General features: G+C 36.5%; 1 protein-coding gene across 5 annotated transcripts in view; it reads right to left on the reverse strand.

Annotated features, from left to right (window-relative positions):
• Positions 1-17,564, reverse strand: part of FOLH1B (folate hydrolase 1B) — a 67,664-nt gene that overhangs the window by 23,234 nt on the left and 26,866 nt on the right. For 4 of the 5 annotated variants that reach the window (XM_019811660.3, XM_011286535.4, XM_006936858.4 and 1 more), the window contains exons 7-12: positions 17,034-17,127; positions 10,074-10,172; positions 9,685-9,770; positions 8,052-8,171; positions 5,579-5,661; positions 377-440 (exon numbers count right to left, since the gene is read on the reverse strand). In XM_019811660.3, the coding sequence (XP_019667219.1) occupies positions 377-440; positions 5,579-5,661; positions 8,052-8,171; positions 9,685-9,770; positions 10,074-10,172; positions 17,034-17,127 (546 nt within the window). The remainder of the gene's footprint in view (positions 1-376; positions 441-5,578; positions 5,662-8,051; positions 8,172-9,684; positions 9,771-10,073; positions 10,173-17,033; positions 17,128-17,564) is intronic. The other variant, XM_011286537.4, reaches the window with a different exon arrangement.

Below are 17,564 nucleotides of genomic sequence, written 5' to 3' on the forward strand. Positions count from 1 at the left end.
TAAGAAAAAATATACCTGGACATCAGTATTTCTTCCCAAATCTATCCACATGATATGATAAAACTAGCATTATATTTAAATTACACTTTTTTGCTACCCCATTCTAAAATCACAGAAATTTTCCGTTCTATGATTTACTGATTCATTTAACAGGTATTTAGAATCCCTAGTGCAGACAAGGTAATCTGCCAGGTGAAGCAAATCAGAGAGCGCTGCTTTCCCAGATGAGCACTCTAGGTCTCACAGCTGCTGTGAGGCAAGGGTGGCATCCCAACACATGGGATGGATTTGCCTTCCTTATTAGTGCATAATTTATGAACTAAATGGCTGCTACTACCATGATCACACCTTTTCCTACAAGACCAATGAGATTCACCTTCTATAGAAGAATCAGCATTAATATAGGCCACACCACGCTCTTGAAGGAGTCTGGAATTCTCCTACAATAAAAAAAGAAAGAAAGGCATAAATATATACCATAATCTCCCCCTAAAACAATCATCTCTACATTTGCTGTGTGCAGCTTTCTGAATTAAGCTGACCACAAAACTGATATGTAGGATTCTCAAAGCGAGTTTGTTTGAAAGAATTTAAGTAAAGACTACTGCTAAGAAATAACAGGCAAAACATTTTTAAGACTAAAAATTAAAATGAACCTTTCCATCTTAATATGGTAAATAGAAAAGGAGTTGATTGCTTAACCATACCATAGTTTATCCTTTAAGAAATTCTCTTAGCAAACATGAATGACCTAAGAAAGAAAATCTGTGAGTGGAAATTTTCCCATGATTTTTTTTAAATTTAAATAGAGATTATTACCCAATTCTCAGGGAATAAATAATCTCAAATTTATGGGTTAAAACTATGTGAGGTTTCTTTCTGGTCTATACTCAGAAGCATGAAGTTCTCCTGTAGGATACCACCACCTACTGGTCAAGACTGATCATTGCACAACTTTAAAATGCTGACAAAAAAGTGCAGCAGGTTTTTTGAGCTATTAAGTGGATTTGAGTATTCAAAACATGCAATTTCCTAAGCGTCCTGACAGTAAGAAAGAAAGTGGAAAAGATTTGCAACTGTAGGTGGGGAAAATAATTGAAGGAGATAAATAAACCTCAAAATATTTAGGCTCTTCCTGATGACACCATAAATCTTTCCTGTCTTTAGGAACACTACTTTTTTTTTTCCCCCCAAAGAAAATTGAAGTTTACAGGGCTTCTCCTAATTCCTAGAGAATATAATAGGAGCCAAATACGTTTTAAAGCATTACTGGAAGTAAACGAGATAAATTTTAAGTTTGCCTATATTTACAGCTAATGCTTCTATTACACAAAGCCAATAATATATGCAAGTAAAATTAATTTATTTAAAATTTTAAATCCAGTATAGTTAACATACAGTGTTATATAAATTTCAGGTGTATAATATAGTGATTCAACAATTCAACAATTATTCAGTGCTCATCATGATAAGTGTACTTTTAAGTCCCCTTCACCTATTTCACCCATCCCCCCACCCCCCCCTCTGGTAGCCATCAGTTTGCTCACTACAGTTAAGTCTCTTTCTTGGTTTCTCTCTCCTTCTCTCTCTCTCTCTCTCTCTCTCTCTCTTCCCTCATTGTTTGTTTTGTTTCTTAAATTTCACATATGAGTGAAATCATATGGTATTTGTCTTTCTCTGACTGACTTATTTCACTTAGCATTATACTCTCTGGATCCAACCATGTTGTTGCAAATGGCAGGATTTCATTCTTTTTGTGGCTTAATAATATTCCACTACATATATATGTGTGTGTGTGTGTGTGTGTGTGTGTGTGTGTGTATATATATATATATATATATATATATATATATATATATATATACCACATCTTGTTTGTCCATCTATTAATGGACACTTGGGCTGCTTCCATAACTTGGCTATTGTAAATAATGCTACTATTAACATAGAGTGCATTAATCTTTTTGATTAGTGTTTTTTTGTATTCTTTCAGTAATTACCCAGTTGTGGAATTACTGGATTATAGGGTAGTTCTATTTTCAATTTTTTGAGGAGCTTCCATACTGTTTTCCACAGTGGCTGCACCAGTTTACAGTCCGAACAACAATGCATGAGGTTCCTTTTTCTTCACATCTTGCCAACACTTTTGATTTTAGCCATTCTATCAGGTGTGAGGTGATCCTTCATGGTTTTGATTTCCATTTCCTTGGTGATAAGTGATGTTGAGCATCTTTTCATGTGTCTGTTGGCCATCTATATATCTTCTTGGGAGAATGCCTGTTCATGTCTTCTTCTACTTATTATTATTATTTTTTATCAGATTACTTGTTTTTTTGTGTGTTGAGTTGTAATAGTTCTTTGTATATTTTTACAAATATCTTCTCCCATTCAGTAGGTTGTCTTTCAGTATCATTCATGGTTTCCTTTGCTGTTCAGAAGGTTTTTATATTGATGTAATCTCAATAGTTTATTTTTGCTTTTGTTTCCTTTGCCTCAGGAGACATATTGAGAAAAAATGTTGCCATGGCCAATGTAATAGAAAGTACTGCCTATGCTCTTTTAGGATTTTTATGGTTTCAGGTCTCACATTTAGGTCCTTAATCCACTTTGAGTTTATTTTTGTGAATGATGTAAGAAAGCGGTCTTTGTCAAAGGCTAATTGACCATATAATTGTGGGTTTATTTTGGGGCATTCTATTCTATTCTACTGATCTATGTGTCTACTTTTGTGCCAGTACCATACTGTTTGGATTACTACAGCATGGTAGTATAACTTCAAATTTAGAATTATGATACCTCCAGCCTTGATAACCTCAACCTGTAGATTGCTTTGCAGCAATCTGCATATATGTCTATATGCCATCTGCATATAGTGAAAGTTTTGCTTCTTCCTTACCAATTTGGATGCCTTTGATTCCTTTCTCTTGTCCAATTGCTATGGCTAGGCCTTCCATTTCCATGTTGAATAAAAATGGTGAGACCTCCTTGTTTTGTTCTGGACCTTAGGTGAAAAAAGTTTTGTTTTTCACTATTTAGTATGATGTTCAGCTGTGGATTTTCATTATTATGTTGAAGTATGTTCCCTCTAAACCTACTTTGTTGAGGGTTTTCATCATGAATGGATGTTGTATTTTGTCAAATGCTTTTCTCCATCTGTTGAAATTATTATATATTTTTTATCCATTCTCTTGTTGATATGATGTATCACGTTAATTGATTTGCAAATATACCACACAAGAATAAAACCCACTAAATCATGGTGAATGACTTTTTAAATGTATTTTTGGACTCAGTTAGCTAACATTTTGTTGAGGATTTTTACATCTATGTTCATTAGAGATACTGGCCTGTAGTTCTCTTTTTGTGTAGTATCTTTAGGCTAGATATCAGATTATTGTTGGCCTCATACAATGAATTTAGAAGCTTTCTTTCTTCTTCTATTTTTGGATTAGTTTGAAAAGAATAGGTATTTGTTTTTGTTTTTGTTTTTTTAAATTTTTGGTAGAATTCACCTCTGAAGCCATCTGGTCCTCCACTTTGGTTTGTTGGGAATATTTTAATTACTGATCCAATTTCATTGCTGGTAATTGATCTGTTCAAATTTTCTATTACTTCCTGATTCAGTTTTGGTAAATTGTATGTTTATAAGAATTTATCCATTTCTTCTAGATTGTCCAATTTGTTGGCACATACAATTTTTCATAATATCCTCTTATAATCTTGTGTATTTCTGCAGTGTTGGTTGTTATTTCTTCTCTTTCATCTCTGATTTTGAGTACCCTCTCTTTTTCTTTGTTTTTTGGGGTTTTTTTTTTTTTTTTTTTTTTTTTTTTTTTGATGAGTCTAGCTAAAGGTTTACCAACTTTATTGATCTTTTCAAGAACAAGCTGGTGGTTTCATTCATCTGTTCTATTATTATTATTATTTTTTTGTTTCTATTTTGTTTATTTCTGCTCTAATCTTTATTATTCCCTTCCTTCTACTGATTTTGGATTTTGTTTGTTCTTGTTTGTTCTTCTTTTTCTCCTTTTGTTTGAGATTTTTCTTGCTTCTTGATTTAGGCCTATATTGCTATAAACTTCCCTCTTAGAACTGCTTTTCCTGCATCCCAAAGATTTTGGACCATTGCGTTTCATTGTCATTTGTCTCCACGTGTTTTTTTAATTTCTTCTTTGATTTCTTGGTTGACCTATTCATTGTTTAGTAGCATGTTGTTTAACCTCCATGTTTTGTGGTCTTTACAAAATTTTTTCTTGTGGTCGATTTCTAGTTTCTGACCGTAGCATTGTGGTCAGAAAAGATGCATGGTATGACTTTGATCTTTCGGAATTTGTTGAGGCTTCTTTTGTGGCCTAATATATGACCTATTCTGGAGAATGTTCCATGTACACTTGAAAAGAATGGTCCAGTGTGTCATTCAAAGCCCCTGTTTCCTTTTTGATTTTCTGATTGGATTATCTATCCACTGATGTAAATGGGGTGTCCCCTACTAGCATTGTATTATTATCAATTAGTTCCTTTATGTTTGTTATTAACTGCTTTATGTATTTGGGTGCTTTCATTTTGGGCACATAAATATTTACAATTGTTGTATCTTCTTATAACTGTATCTTTTATGATTGTATACTGTCCTTCTTTGTCTTACAGTCTTTGTTTTAAAGTCTACTTTGTCCACTGTATTACTACCCCAGATTTCTTTTCACATCCATTTGTATAAATGTTTCTCCACCCTTCATTTTCTATCTGCATATGTCTTGAGGTCTAAAATAAGTATCTTTTAGGCGGAATGTAGATGGGCCTTGTTTTTTAATCCATTCCATTCCCCTTTGTTTTTAGATCAGAGTGTTTAGTCCCTTTACATTCAAAGTAATTATTGATAGGATGTAACTTATTGCCATTTTGTTACTTGTTTTATGGCTGTTTTGCAGTTTTTCTCTGTTCCTTTCTTTGCTCTCTTCTCTCATGGTTCATTGGCTTTCTTTAGTGAATTACTTGGATTCATTCCTCTTTATTTTTCTCAAGTCTATTACTAGTTTCTGATTTGTGATGACCATTTGGTGTGTGTATAACATCTGCATAAAGGTAAATTTACTTTTAAAGGGGCCTATCAAATATTCTGCAGTGAGACTTTCTACCTCATTTTTAGCATGATTTAATTTAGAGTCAGTCATTAGGATATAAGGAACATAAATCTGAAAAGTATACCTTACTGTATAAGCTCAAGGGGTTATTTTAATGTGGTTAGCTTTAGTAGTTAATTTGCAAAGGGTAATAGAAATGTGAAACCTTATTTTGATGTTTGGTTTCTAGTGAATTTACTTATTTGCCATAAAACTCCCAGAAAATGAAAACTAAATTACTTTGACAATTGACATTATGTACCTTTAGAAGTGGAAACAAAACAGTTCTTTAATGACAAAGAGATTTTTCTTTTTGGACAAGGATATGTTGTTTCAGATTTTCTGGAAAAAAAAAGTTTGAATATGCTCTCACTGAATTCACTTGTTATTTTTGCCTCCTTGATAAGTCCTAACTGCTTTGTTGTGAAAATTTATATTGTAGCAAATTATCAACTAACCTCTGCCCACTCAGTAGAGCCAAGAAGACCAAATTCTTCTGCATCCCAGCTTGCAAACAAAATTGTTCTTCTAGGTCTCCATCCTAAAATATATGTGTATACACATAAATGCTGGGAAATGCATTATATATCCAAGACACTGTAAAACTCAACAGCAAAACAACACTAAAATTCCACTGTTTGTTTAGAAAATGTGAACTGTAGTGAGAATTTTTACTTATATCATTTCCTTTTGTGAGATGTTAAAGCTGATTTGTCAGTACAAACGAGCACATTTGCACCGAAAAGTGGGGGGGGGGGGGATGTAGACATACCAAAAATTCCATTAGGTCATAATATTCTAAACAGTTTATAATGATTGGATACACACAGGCAGCCATCTGTGCTCTGCAGCTGCCTGGAGTGAAAGAAGAAAGTGCTAGATGTGGTCTGTGCTCTGAGAGCAGATCGAACCGAGAGAAAATTCCTTACAACTCTTCCACATTCTGGCATCATACACGCAATTGTTCAGTGTCAGCTGGTTGTGTGATTTCACTCCATTCTTTGCCAGAATTAGTCAACAGAAGCTCAGTTAGCAATACTGATGTCTGTGGCTGCTGCAATAATTCAGTATAACTCAACAAGGAGGTAATATGGCTTGGAGTGATAAACACTGACCTTGGAGTTAAAGAAAGATCTTATTTCAAATCCCAGTTCTTTCACCTACTAGCACTATGACCGAGGGGAAGTTATGCAAGCTTCCTCCGCTTCCCTCTCTTCATCTGTACACCAGAAAAAGCAAAGTGAGATGAAGATACTCCTTGACTGTTAGGAAGATTAAATGGAGTCGTGTTTACAAACACAGCACTTCAAACGTGCTCAAAAATGTGTCATTTTTCCGCAAATAGTTCATTTCTGCTTAAGAATGTGTATCCCTACAGCTGAGTCCAGTGTTTTGTCAATTTGTTAACAATATAATTCAAATTTCCTATGAATTATTATTCCTCATCATTGCACTCTCTTGGCACACTCTATCATTGCCACTGCAATGTTTTGTATTTATCATAGGGAATCTTATTGCAAAATCATAAAATTTTTTGTGTTCATGTTCAACACTACCTAATTTATGAGCTTTGTAAATTCAGATCTTCATAATTCTGTGTTCTTAAAACATAAAATAGCTTTGTGGAAAAAAATAATAGAGCCCCTTTACATTTTGTTTTAAAGAGAGACATGGTTTTGTGGGCTAGTAGCCAGAAATTTGAGTTTATTTTATTTTTTTAAATTTTTTTTAACGTTTATTTATTTTTGAGACAGGGATTGACAGAGTATGAATGGGGGGGGGGGGGTCAGAGAGAGAGGGAGACACAGAATCTGAAACAGGCTCCAGGCTCTGAGCTGTCAGCACAGAGCCTGACGCGGGGCTCGAACTCACAGACTGCGAGATCATGACCTGAGCTGAAGTCGGACGCTTAACCGACTGAGCCACCCAGGCGTCCCCAGAAATTTGAGTTTAAACCTGGGTTCTTTGACTCTGTCACACACTAGCTATACAGCCATGGATGACTCACTCAATTCTGTGAAACTTGGTTAGCTTATTTGTGAAATGAGAACAGAAATAACTAAGTAAACTTCTCCCTGGTTGCTAGGAGTTCAAAACAAAGAATACGTGAAAGCACTTTCTCTGTGAAAACAAGTATCGTACAAACTTAATACAGTTTTGCTGTTGGTTGTTATTGCTGCTAAAAAAACACGGGTCACAATTAGAGCCCCCACACCCTGGTTTGCAGGGTCAGTAAAGAGAGTGGACTTTCTGCTCTCAATGTGTGATTTATTTTAAAAAGCAATCATTTGAACTAAGTGTTATCTTTGTTTTCATATGAAGACTCTAAAAGGACTGAAGCAATGGAGCTAGGAGTTTAAACCTAAGTTTTAGGAGAGCACACCAAGACTGAGGATGTGGGGACGCAAACATCAAACTTCTGAGAATCCTATTAGACACCAAAACTTCTCAGAGGAAGCTTCAATCCCCTCCCTTACTTGATGCCCTTGACCTGTTGTGTGAGGCTAGAAGGGAGGAAGGAACTTCTGCTCACAGTTCTCTGATCAGGACATGTTGGTCCATGACCTAACTTTGGTTTGTCTTCTGTGAAGAAATGCGTCTCCACCTTCTTTGTTGTCAAGAGCGACCCCTAACAGTATAATTCCCTTATTTCAGATTATAACTTTATAAATATCAATAATGTAAACATTATTATATAAATAAGCAAAAATAAGTAAACAATATAATTATCTAACCCACACAAGAAACATGGCAACTAGTTACTGAAAGCTGTTCTATGCTACTAGGTATTACCAAGCACTTGATGTTTGCACGTATCCTGTCAGTTGGACCCTCTCTCAGACCTACGAGAAGGTGGTAATTTTACACACTTTACAGAGGACCAAACTGAGATTCAGAGAGGATGATCTTTTCCCTTGCTGTTTACATTACCTTCTTTTTTCAGTGTCCCAAAACTCCTCACAATTTCATGAACAACAGCTGCTCCACTCTGAGGGTCGATGCCTCCAAACACCCATGAGTCACGGTGACCTCCAAGAATGACATATCTGTCTAGGAAGCATCATTGCAAAATTATTTGTCATTCCAGGTCAATAACAGAGCAAACTGCAAGTGAGTCAAGAACATCTAAACACAGAGCACTCACGACTCAAAGAAAGAGCAAGGTTCCTGAAGACTTGTGTAAATATACTATTTTGGTCTGATTTTGATGGACAAAGAGAGTAGATGGGACAAACAAAGGTATACTCAGTGTACAATGTACAATAACAATCATAAACATGTAAGTGACGGGGCACCTGGGGCACTCAGTTGGTTAAGTGTCCAACTCTTGATTTCAGCTCATGTCATGATCTCACGGTTCGTGGGTTCAAGACCTGCATGGGTTCTGCACCGAAGGTGTGGAGCCTGCTTGGGATTCTCTCTCTCCCTCTCTCTCTCTGACCCTCCCCCACTCACTTGCACATGCTCTCTCTAAGTAAATGTAAAAAGAGACATAAGTAATAATAAGTATGGAATTATTCTATCCATCTCTTTTTGTAATTCTGTCACTCCTCTCTTAGCTACTTAAAACTTTGTTTCCAGTATTTTCAGAGTAAGAGAACACAGTGGCCTCATAGTATGTTCTCCACTTCCTACTCCCATTCAGTTTTCAAGACACAGATCAACGATTTTACCTCTCCATGACCCTTTCCTAGCTTCCCCAGGGGAGAGAATTGTTCCCACTCTCCAGCTCTCAGAGCAATCCTACCATATCTGACAAAGCATTTACCATGCTTGAATGTATGGCTCCTCATCCCTGGCTTATGTCTTCATTTTTTCCCTCCATCCCCAATGCCTAATACAGAGCTGGCACAAAACAGGTAGTCAGTGAGATTCAATGAATTGCCAGTTATATATTATTTAGTACCCTCTGGAAGTATACCAGTATTCTTTATCCCTGAAAGAAAGCATTGGCTGCTTCTACAAAAAATATGTGATTTAACTGTATGCCTGTTAGTCAGAAATATATTACCCTAATCCTTAAGGAATTGAAACACAATGAAGTAAGACTATTTACAGAATAGAGTAAGCTGCAGGGTATCTGAAATTCTGTGGAAATCATGTGTCTATAGATCTCATTAACTTCAATAGAAAATAAGACTACATAAAGGATTCATTAATTCAAGGTTACCTTAATCTTCTAATAGTGTTATATTTCACATAGATGTTTGTAGTTAACATGAAATATTACCCCAAGCAAACTACGTGGTAAACAAATCCAGAAAACCCAGAGAAAAGACCTCACAATGATCCCTCCCTGACCTTTCTCCCTCGATCCTTTAATTGAAGCATGCACAGCTTCACATTTACTATCCTTGGGCATCTAACCAACTTAGCCCCACGTTTACTCTTCTTCAAACATGTATCCCAATACAAAATTACCTCAATTTGTATATTTTGTGTCCATGTAAGTTCCATCAGGGCCAAGAAGTGCTTTGTTCACCTTACCTTCCCAGAGCTCAGAGCAGTGCCCGGCCCGGAAGGATTGCTCAATCAATATTTGCTGAGCAAATGATTAATTTACCTGGTTCCACTGCTCCTCTGAGAGTTCCGATCACATTGTATATTCTGGTTACTTTATTGTTAGAATGGATGTGCATCTTGACTTTTCTAATGCAAAAATAAAGAATGCATTCTGAAAATCCTGGTTAACACTTTGCCACCTGCAATTTTTTTTTAACTCTTACATCATTTTAAAGATTTCTAAATGTACACATGCAAGAATTACATTGTCCAGCTGTCCAATACAAATGATGTAAGTGTATTCCCCTCTACAACCTGTGGCTTTGTTCCCTTTTGGTACCAGATATATTTTACTTTTCCAGTCATCCTCTGTAAGTATTTTTTGTTTTTTTGTTTTTTTTGAAAAAAGTTTTCCTTGCCTGAGAGTTACAATAAAAATAGTCTCTTAACTGCGTAGAAAAGTTTCCAATAAAGCCAGGGCCAACATTGTAGGGCACTTGGAGACTTCCTTTCCAGCTGCTGTCTGGCGGTGCTGATCCACCCATTTTCCTATGGAACACAAAAATTATTATTAGCTGAAGAAAAACTTTGGAGTTATCAGCTAAAATGTCAATGAGCTTGCTTTCTTGAGTGCCTGCTCATGATAGCTTCAGGAGTCAGGGATATGCCAGTTAACCCTTACTCGGACTCTTAGGAGGTAGAGTCTAAGTTCCTAGTCTGAAGTAGACTAGGTTCCTAGTCTGAAGTCTGAAGCAGAAGTTCCTCCTACTTCAGAGATGAGGGCGTGAGGCTTAGAGAGATAGGCAACTTGCTTGTAGTCATGCAGCTGGTAAGTGGTATACTGAGGGTCAAACGTTTGGGAAGAATCCAGACTCTTCGTTCCCAGTTTCTAATAGAAAGTCTGTTTAACATGCCTCCAGGGAATGCTGTGAGGAAAGAGCTCTGATGTCAAATTCTGGGATTTTCCATTTTGTTATTTCTCCTACTGATAAATATATCCCCAAATATGGACATGCTAATCTTTCACAAGGTATCTTCACTCATAAAGAGCAAAGGAAATGATTTTACTTCAATCAACAGTCTGTAAAAGCTTCACGAAATTTTTGTAAACTTTTTTATTTTTATTATTTTTTTTTTTAAGTAGAGGGGCACCTGGGTGGCTCAGTTGGTTAAGAGTCTGACTTCAGCTCAGGTCATGTTCTCACGGTTCATGGGTTTGAGACCTGCATCAGGGTCTGTGCTGACAGCTCAGAGCCTGGAGGTTGCTTCAGATTCTGTGCCCCTCTCTCTCTCTCTCTTTCTCTCTCTCTCTCTCTCTCTCTCTCTCTCTGCCCCTCCCCCATTCACGCTCTGTCTCTCTCTCTCAAAAATAAATAAACATTTAAAAAAAATTTTAAGGTAGAAAGATTCAAGCAGACTAGCCAGTACATGCAACTAGCCCTGGTTACTTCTCAGCAGGTGACTGAGAAAGGCAATATGATAGCATTTATGGAATGAAGGAGTTCTTGTGGTTTTATCTCAACATATCTGCCTTTATTCTTTTAAGAGCATTGACTTATTCTTGGTTTGGGCACAGAAACCTTTGCTAAATTGCAGCAAATAGAAGAACATGGTTCAAGAGAAAATGAAGAGTGTGGAAAATATCAATCTATCTTTTATGACTTTATCTCTCATCATAGAACTTCATGCACCCTAGGCTTTGCAAAGGAGCATGCTTTACAGTTCCCTCTTTGTTGTGTGCCTACACACAGGCACTGTTCCCTGCCTACCTATTTGAGGAAATGTGACTAGTTCAACTTGACCTAGAACCTAGTGCACACACAATGCTAAAGCAATTGATTAGATTATCTTCTCATGGAAGCCTAATTGTAAGTAATATTCTGTTTTAAAATGCTCTATCAGGGAGTAAATCCTTCTTCTTTTTTTCCCCCTATATCACAGAGGAGTTTGGCTAATAAACATAATTTCAAGTAATATACTATAAAATTTATCTTTTTATATTAAAATTTCACATAAATAGCATCAAGTAATATGAAGGGGCCTTTTACATTGGTAGAAAGCATAATCTGTCAAAACAGCAGAGTACTAAGTATGTAAAAAAGTTGCAGAGCACAGGGGCACCTAGGTGGCTCAGTCTGTTAAACATCTGACTTCAGCTCAGGTCACGATCTCATAGTTCATGATTTCGAGCTCCAGATCAGGCTTTCTGCTGTTAGCACAAAGTCCACTTCAGATCCTCTGTCCCCCTCTCTCAGCCCTTCCCCCCATAAAATAAACATTAAAAAAAAAGTTGTGGAGCACAAGTGAAGAAAAATATACCATGCTTCATTATATGTAAAATATTTCTATAATGATATATTATAAGTTAACAACACTAATTGTTCTTGAGGTGGAAATGGGTTAGATGGAAACCTCTTCCTGTATACCCCTTTGAATTTTGAACCATGTAAATGTATTTCCTTTTCAAAATAAAAACATGAAAAATATAACAAGGTAATTTCAGCAGGAAGAATAATAGCCAATTGTATATTATTACATAAGGAAGGTAACGATTAGTCCATATTCCCACAAGATAATAAACTATAAAGCAGAAATTATAGTGTTCCACAAGGACAAGTAAACAGATGACTAGAATAGAATATAATAGCTGAATATAAGAGTTTGATGTATCAGTTCAGGAAATATCACAGATCTATGGAGAATAGAGGTTTTAGTCAATAAATGTTACTGAGATTATTAGGAATATAAATTCTTTAGGTACTTCCCTCACTCTATAAATAAAAAAATAAATTCCAAGAAAATTAAAAAGTTAAATATTAAACTTCCAAACCACAAAAATTTCAGGAAATATACATGTTGAAATGTCTCTGAAAGGACTTGTTCAATAAATATATGCAAACAGCACGGCATTTAAAATCTATATCCTGTAGCAAATTACTTTTTATATGTGCATTTGGCAAAGATTTACGGTCTACGATGTTCAAGACATTGTGTTATACTCAAGACATTTGTGTTATAAGGAACACAAATATGTACATGACCTTTTTCCACCAAAAAGTTTAGTCAGAAGTTAGTCAGAAGAAGGTACATATAAAGTCAACAATAATATAAAACAAAGCAAGACCAATGGTAGAGAGAATTCTAAAGAATATAGACAAAAGACAGCTTGATTTAGCTTGTGGGAACATGAACAACTTTTTAGAGGTTTTACTTATCTGAATTTTAAAGGATGAGTTAAGATCCGGGCATGGGAAGAAGACATGGAGAGCATTCTAGGTACTAAGTATGACATGAAGAGGTACAAATGCAGAGAAGTATAGAGCAAGTGTAAGGCATGGTGATTGTTCTGGCTGGGGAATAAGGGATTAGGGTACCATGACAGAAGCTTGAAAAGAAGTAAGACTGCTTCTGGAAAGATGGAGATGAGCTTTACCCTATTCTTCTGGTTAAGTACAACGACTAAATTCTCTGGGCCATAAGTATATACAACACACATTAGGCTCTCAAGGCCTAGGCTGGGACTTCAGGGTATAAGAAAAGACAAAGATGAGTTCCTCTGTTTATTTTTTGGCTTATCTATCCCAGACTTGGAGCTGAAGAAGCTGACAAGCCAGAAATGTCATGTGGCATATCTAGAACATGCTATCTGACAAGAGCTGAATGCATGTTCTTCCCAAGCACCTATGGAACATTTTTTCAGGATAGACTATATATTAGGCTATAAAATCAGTTTAAATGAATTTAAATGGCTGCAGTCATGCAACCCTTTTATAAATTATACAATCTGTTTATTAATCCAACCACAAAAGGAAGAATTTAACAATTAAAGATGGGAATTTGGGAAATATATGGAAATATATAGGGAAATCAAAGAACTAACTCCTAAATACACAATGGGTGAAAGAAAAAATCCCAAGAATAATTAGGAAATACTTTGTGATGAATGAAAATGCAGACATGATGTATCTAAACCTATGGGATGCAGCTAAAGCAGTGCTTGGAGGAAAAGTATAGCTGTAAACATCTACATTTAAAAAGGAGAAAGACATTGGGGCACCTGGGTGGCTCAGTCAGTTGAGCATCTGACTACAGCTCAAGTCATGATCTTTCAGTTGGTGAGTTCAAGCCCCGTGTCAGGCTCTGTGCTGACAGCTCAGAGCCTGGAGCCTGCCTCTGATTCTGTGTCTCCCTGTCTCTCTCTGCCCCTCCACCATTCATGCTCTGTCTCTCTTTCTCTCAAAAATAAATAAACATTAAAATAAATTTTTTAAAAAAAGGAGAAAGACATCAATCAATAAACTAGTCTTCCACCTTAAAAAACGGGACAATGAAGGCAAACTAAACTCGTATTGAGCACAAGAAAGAGAACAATAAATACTGTAACAAAAATAATTACAGAAAAGAGGAAAAAATAGAGAAAATCCATGACACCAAAAGTTGATTCTTTGATAAAATTGACAAATAACTGCATCATAGATGCTATTATTATTGTTATTGTCATTATTATTGTTGATACTGGTATCAATCCTAGTAGTTTCTCAGGGAGGCAAATGAAAACCATATAATCACATTCCCTTCAACAGAGATGTAAAGAAGAATAGAAAAAAACACATGTGTCCCTTTTCCCTCCCACCCAAGTAAATGTGGTTTTGCTTTACTATAACTCACATCTCATCAACTCTTTTTTTAATTTTTTTTTAGCATTTACTCATTTTTGAAAGACAGAGAGAGGCACAGCACAAACGGGGGAGGGGCAGAGAGAGAGGGAGACACAGAATCTGAAGCAGGATCCAGGCTATCAGTACAAAGCCTGATGTGGGGCTTGAACTCACGGAATGTGAGATCATGACCCGAGCCAAAGTCAGCCGCCCAACTGACTGAGACACCCAGGAGCCCCTCACCTTTTTTTTTTTTTTTTTTTTTCAATAGGCTTCACATCCAGCCTGGAGTCTAACACAGGGCTTGAACTCACGACTCTGAGATCAAGTCTTGAGCTGAGATCAAAAGTCAGACCCTTAAGTGACTGAGCCACCCAGGCACCTCACATCTCTTCAACTTTTTATTGAAATTCGCAACATTCGTGGGCCACTATATGACTTTATATCTCTTCTTGTCTTCACACACATTTATGAAGAAACTTTCATGTTATGATGTTAGCAATTTTTTTCTAATTAATACATAATGCTAAACGGCTAACCTTTTGTGGGCATCTGAGAATTGACTATCAGGGACAACTAGCATACTCCTAAGCATACATCGGGAGTAAATTTTCACAGTGAAATTCATAAACAAATGATATGTTCTTTGAAAAAAATATGTAAGACTAAATTCCTGAAGAATATTTCATTATATCTTAGAAAGTGTGAAAGATGAGATAGGAGCTGTCTTATTGCTTTTAACATATAAAGATCATCTCCTACTTCCATGTAGATTGTATTTCCAAAGTTCCTTTTAAATTATGGTGTTTTTAATGCAAAGTCCACTTTTCCATAGAAATTATGTTATTAATGATGATTGTATTTACAAGATGGCTTAAAGAAGCTGACTTGAATACATTAGAGATAAACTGCATTTGTGATTTTTTTCTGATCAAGTAATTCTAATACACATTTAGGACCTAGCCAATGCTGACCTAGTTAATCAGAGCAGTCAAATGTAAACATGGCTAAATACACTTCAAATAAATTCCATATGATCTTCCTTCCATGCATTCTTTTTTTAATTACAAAGATAATACAGGTTCATTTTAAAAAATTAACATAATTTTGGGGCGCCTGGGTGGCGCAGTCGGTTAAGCGTCCGACTTCAGCCAGGTCACGATCTCGCAGTCCGTGAGTTCGAGCCCCGCGTCAGGCTCTGGGCTGATGGCTCGGAGCCTGGAGCCTGTTTCCGATTCTGTGTCTCCCTCTCTCTCTGCCCCTCCCCCGTTCATGCTCTGTCTCTCTCTGTCCCAAAAATAAATTAAAAAAGTTGAAAAAAAAATTAAAAAAAAAAAATTAACATAATTGAGATTATTCTGTCTTTATGTATCTGCATATCTATATATAGATATTTCTATAGATACCTAGATAGATAATTCTGCTATTTTCACTTAGTAGTATAGCATAAGCATGTTTCCATAACATTAAATATTCTTGTACAACATATGTTTTAATGGTTCTATGCACTATCATAGCCATAGCTACATATCTGACTTACTTAGCAATTTTTGAAGATCAGTGTTATTGACAGTTTTCTAATACTACAAGTAATGTTATAATCACTTTCATCTTTTAAATATGACAAATATTTGACTTGATTTACAAATATGTTTAGACAAATGCATAGTCTGCTGTGCCCTCAAAAGTTCTGCCTGGATCCTGAATTCTAACCACATGGTAAAAGCTGAGAGCCTATAAATAAAAGAGACGAAGGTGCTGTTCCTTAAACTGCCCTTAAATGGGACAGATCCCTCCACTTCTCTGAATATCAACCTCCTCAATTGTAAATAAGAAGGGCACTGTATTAGGTCATAAAAAGTTTTCTTATAGAGACTAGAATAAAATGATCAAGAATGCTTTAAACTCAAATAAGAAAAGGTACTAACTGGCAAGATGCTTCTCTCACAATTCTACTTTCAAAGAAGTCATGTTCTCTCCCTCCTGAAGGACACTGGACAAAGGACCTGCAGATGGGACATAGCAGGGCAGGAAAGGAGAGAGGGTTCCAATGTCAGGAAAGCAGAAGGGGAAGAGGAATAAAGATGAAGATAACATGGAACTGATCTCACAATATGGTGTTCCAAGTCATCCAAGTACTAGACAATATGTGGATTAGATGAGTAAGAGATTTATTAGGGGAAAAGCCTGTGAGAGAAATGGAAAGGGGGTAAGGGAAAGCTGAAAAAGCCAATAGACTGCAATGCAGGTCTCATATGAGGTAAAGGAGAAAAGGAAGGAAGAAAAGGGTCATGGGTGGTGGCATCTAGTTGGACAAACCTCTCATGGAATCCTGAGCCAAAGTCTCCCATGAGAAGAGTCCTGGGCCTCCCAATACTGGGCCTGTTTTAGTGTCCCTGCTGCAACTAGTCACTGACTGGGAAACCAGTAGGAAGCACGGCCTCGACACAAACAGGGTGGTGGATTTCAAAGCACTGTCGCTGGAGTCATTGATCAGTCATGCCCCCTGCAGCTGGAAACTGAAAGTCATTCTCATGACTGTCACATACCGGATAGCACTACATAAAGTAAATTCCAGAAAATAACCACTATTCTTTAAAATGGTGATAAAATTGTAGGTTCCACCATCTAACAGAATTTCAGTGTTTCTGAATAGTGGAGAAATATTCAGATGTTAATATTGCCAATAGTCAAAGACTGCCGATAAAGAGAATTATCCAAAGAGCCATCTGTTTGTTTCTTACACACTTACTCCAGGAACTTCTGTGCATCGTAGTATCCAACTGGATGAACGGGAATACTTGGAAGACCAACAGCCTCGGTGATTCCACGTCTGTAAGCATATTCTGAAAGAAGCTGGACATGCTTCAGTACAAACCGAGTCCCTTTCAAAAGTGTTTCTGTAAATCCCATTAAACACATTCTTATATTGCATCTACTGGAACTGTTAAAATAAAAAGACACCTTCAAACGTTAGCGAGTATGTGGAGCAGCTGAAACTCTCATACATTCTGTGCAAGAGTGTAAAATCATACAGTCACTTTGGATCACTCTTTGGAAAAGTAAGGTTAAACAGAATTGTGCATTAGGACACAGCAATTACTCGTAGGTATTTACTCAAGAAAGGAGGAAAATATATGTCCACATAGAAGACCTGTACAAAATTATTCACAGCAGCTGAATTTGGGCAGCTAAACACAGAACACAGCACAGGTGTCTGTCAACAGCAGCATGAATAAATGATCTGTAGCCCAGTCACACAACAGAATTCTACTCAGCAACT

This window comes from Felis catus, chromosome D1 (assembly GCF_018350175.1).
Source record: "Felis catus isolate Fca126 chromosome D1, F.catus_Fca126_mat1.0, whole genome shotgun sequence".
NCBI lineage: Eukaryota > Metazoa > Chordata > Mammalia > Carnivora > Felidae > Felis > Felis catus.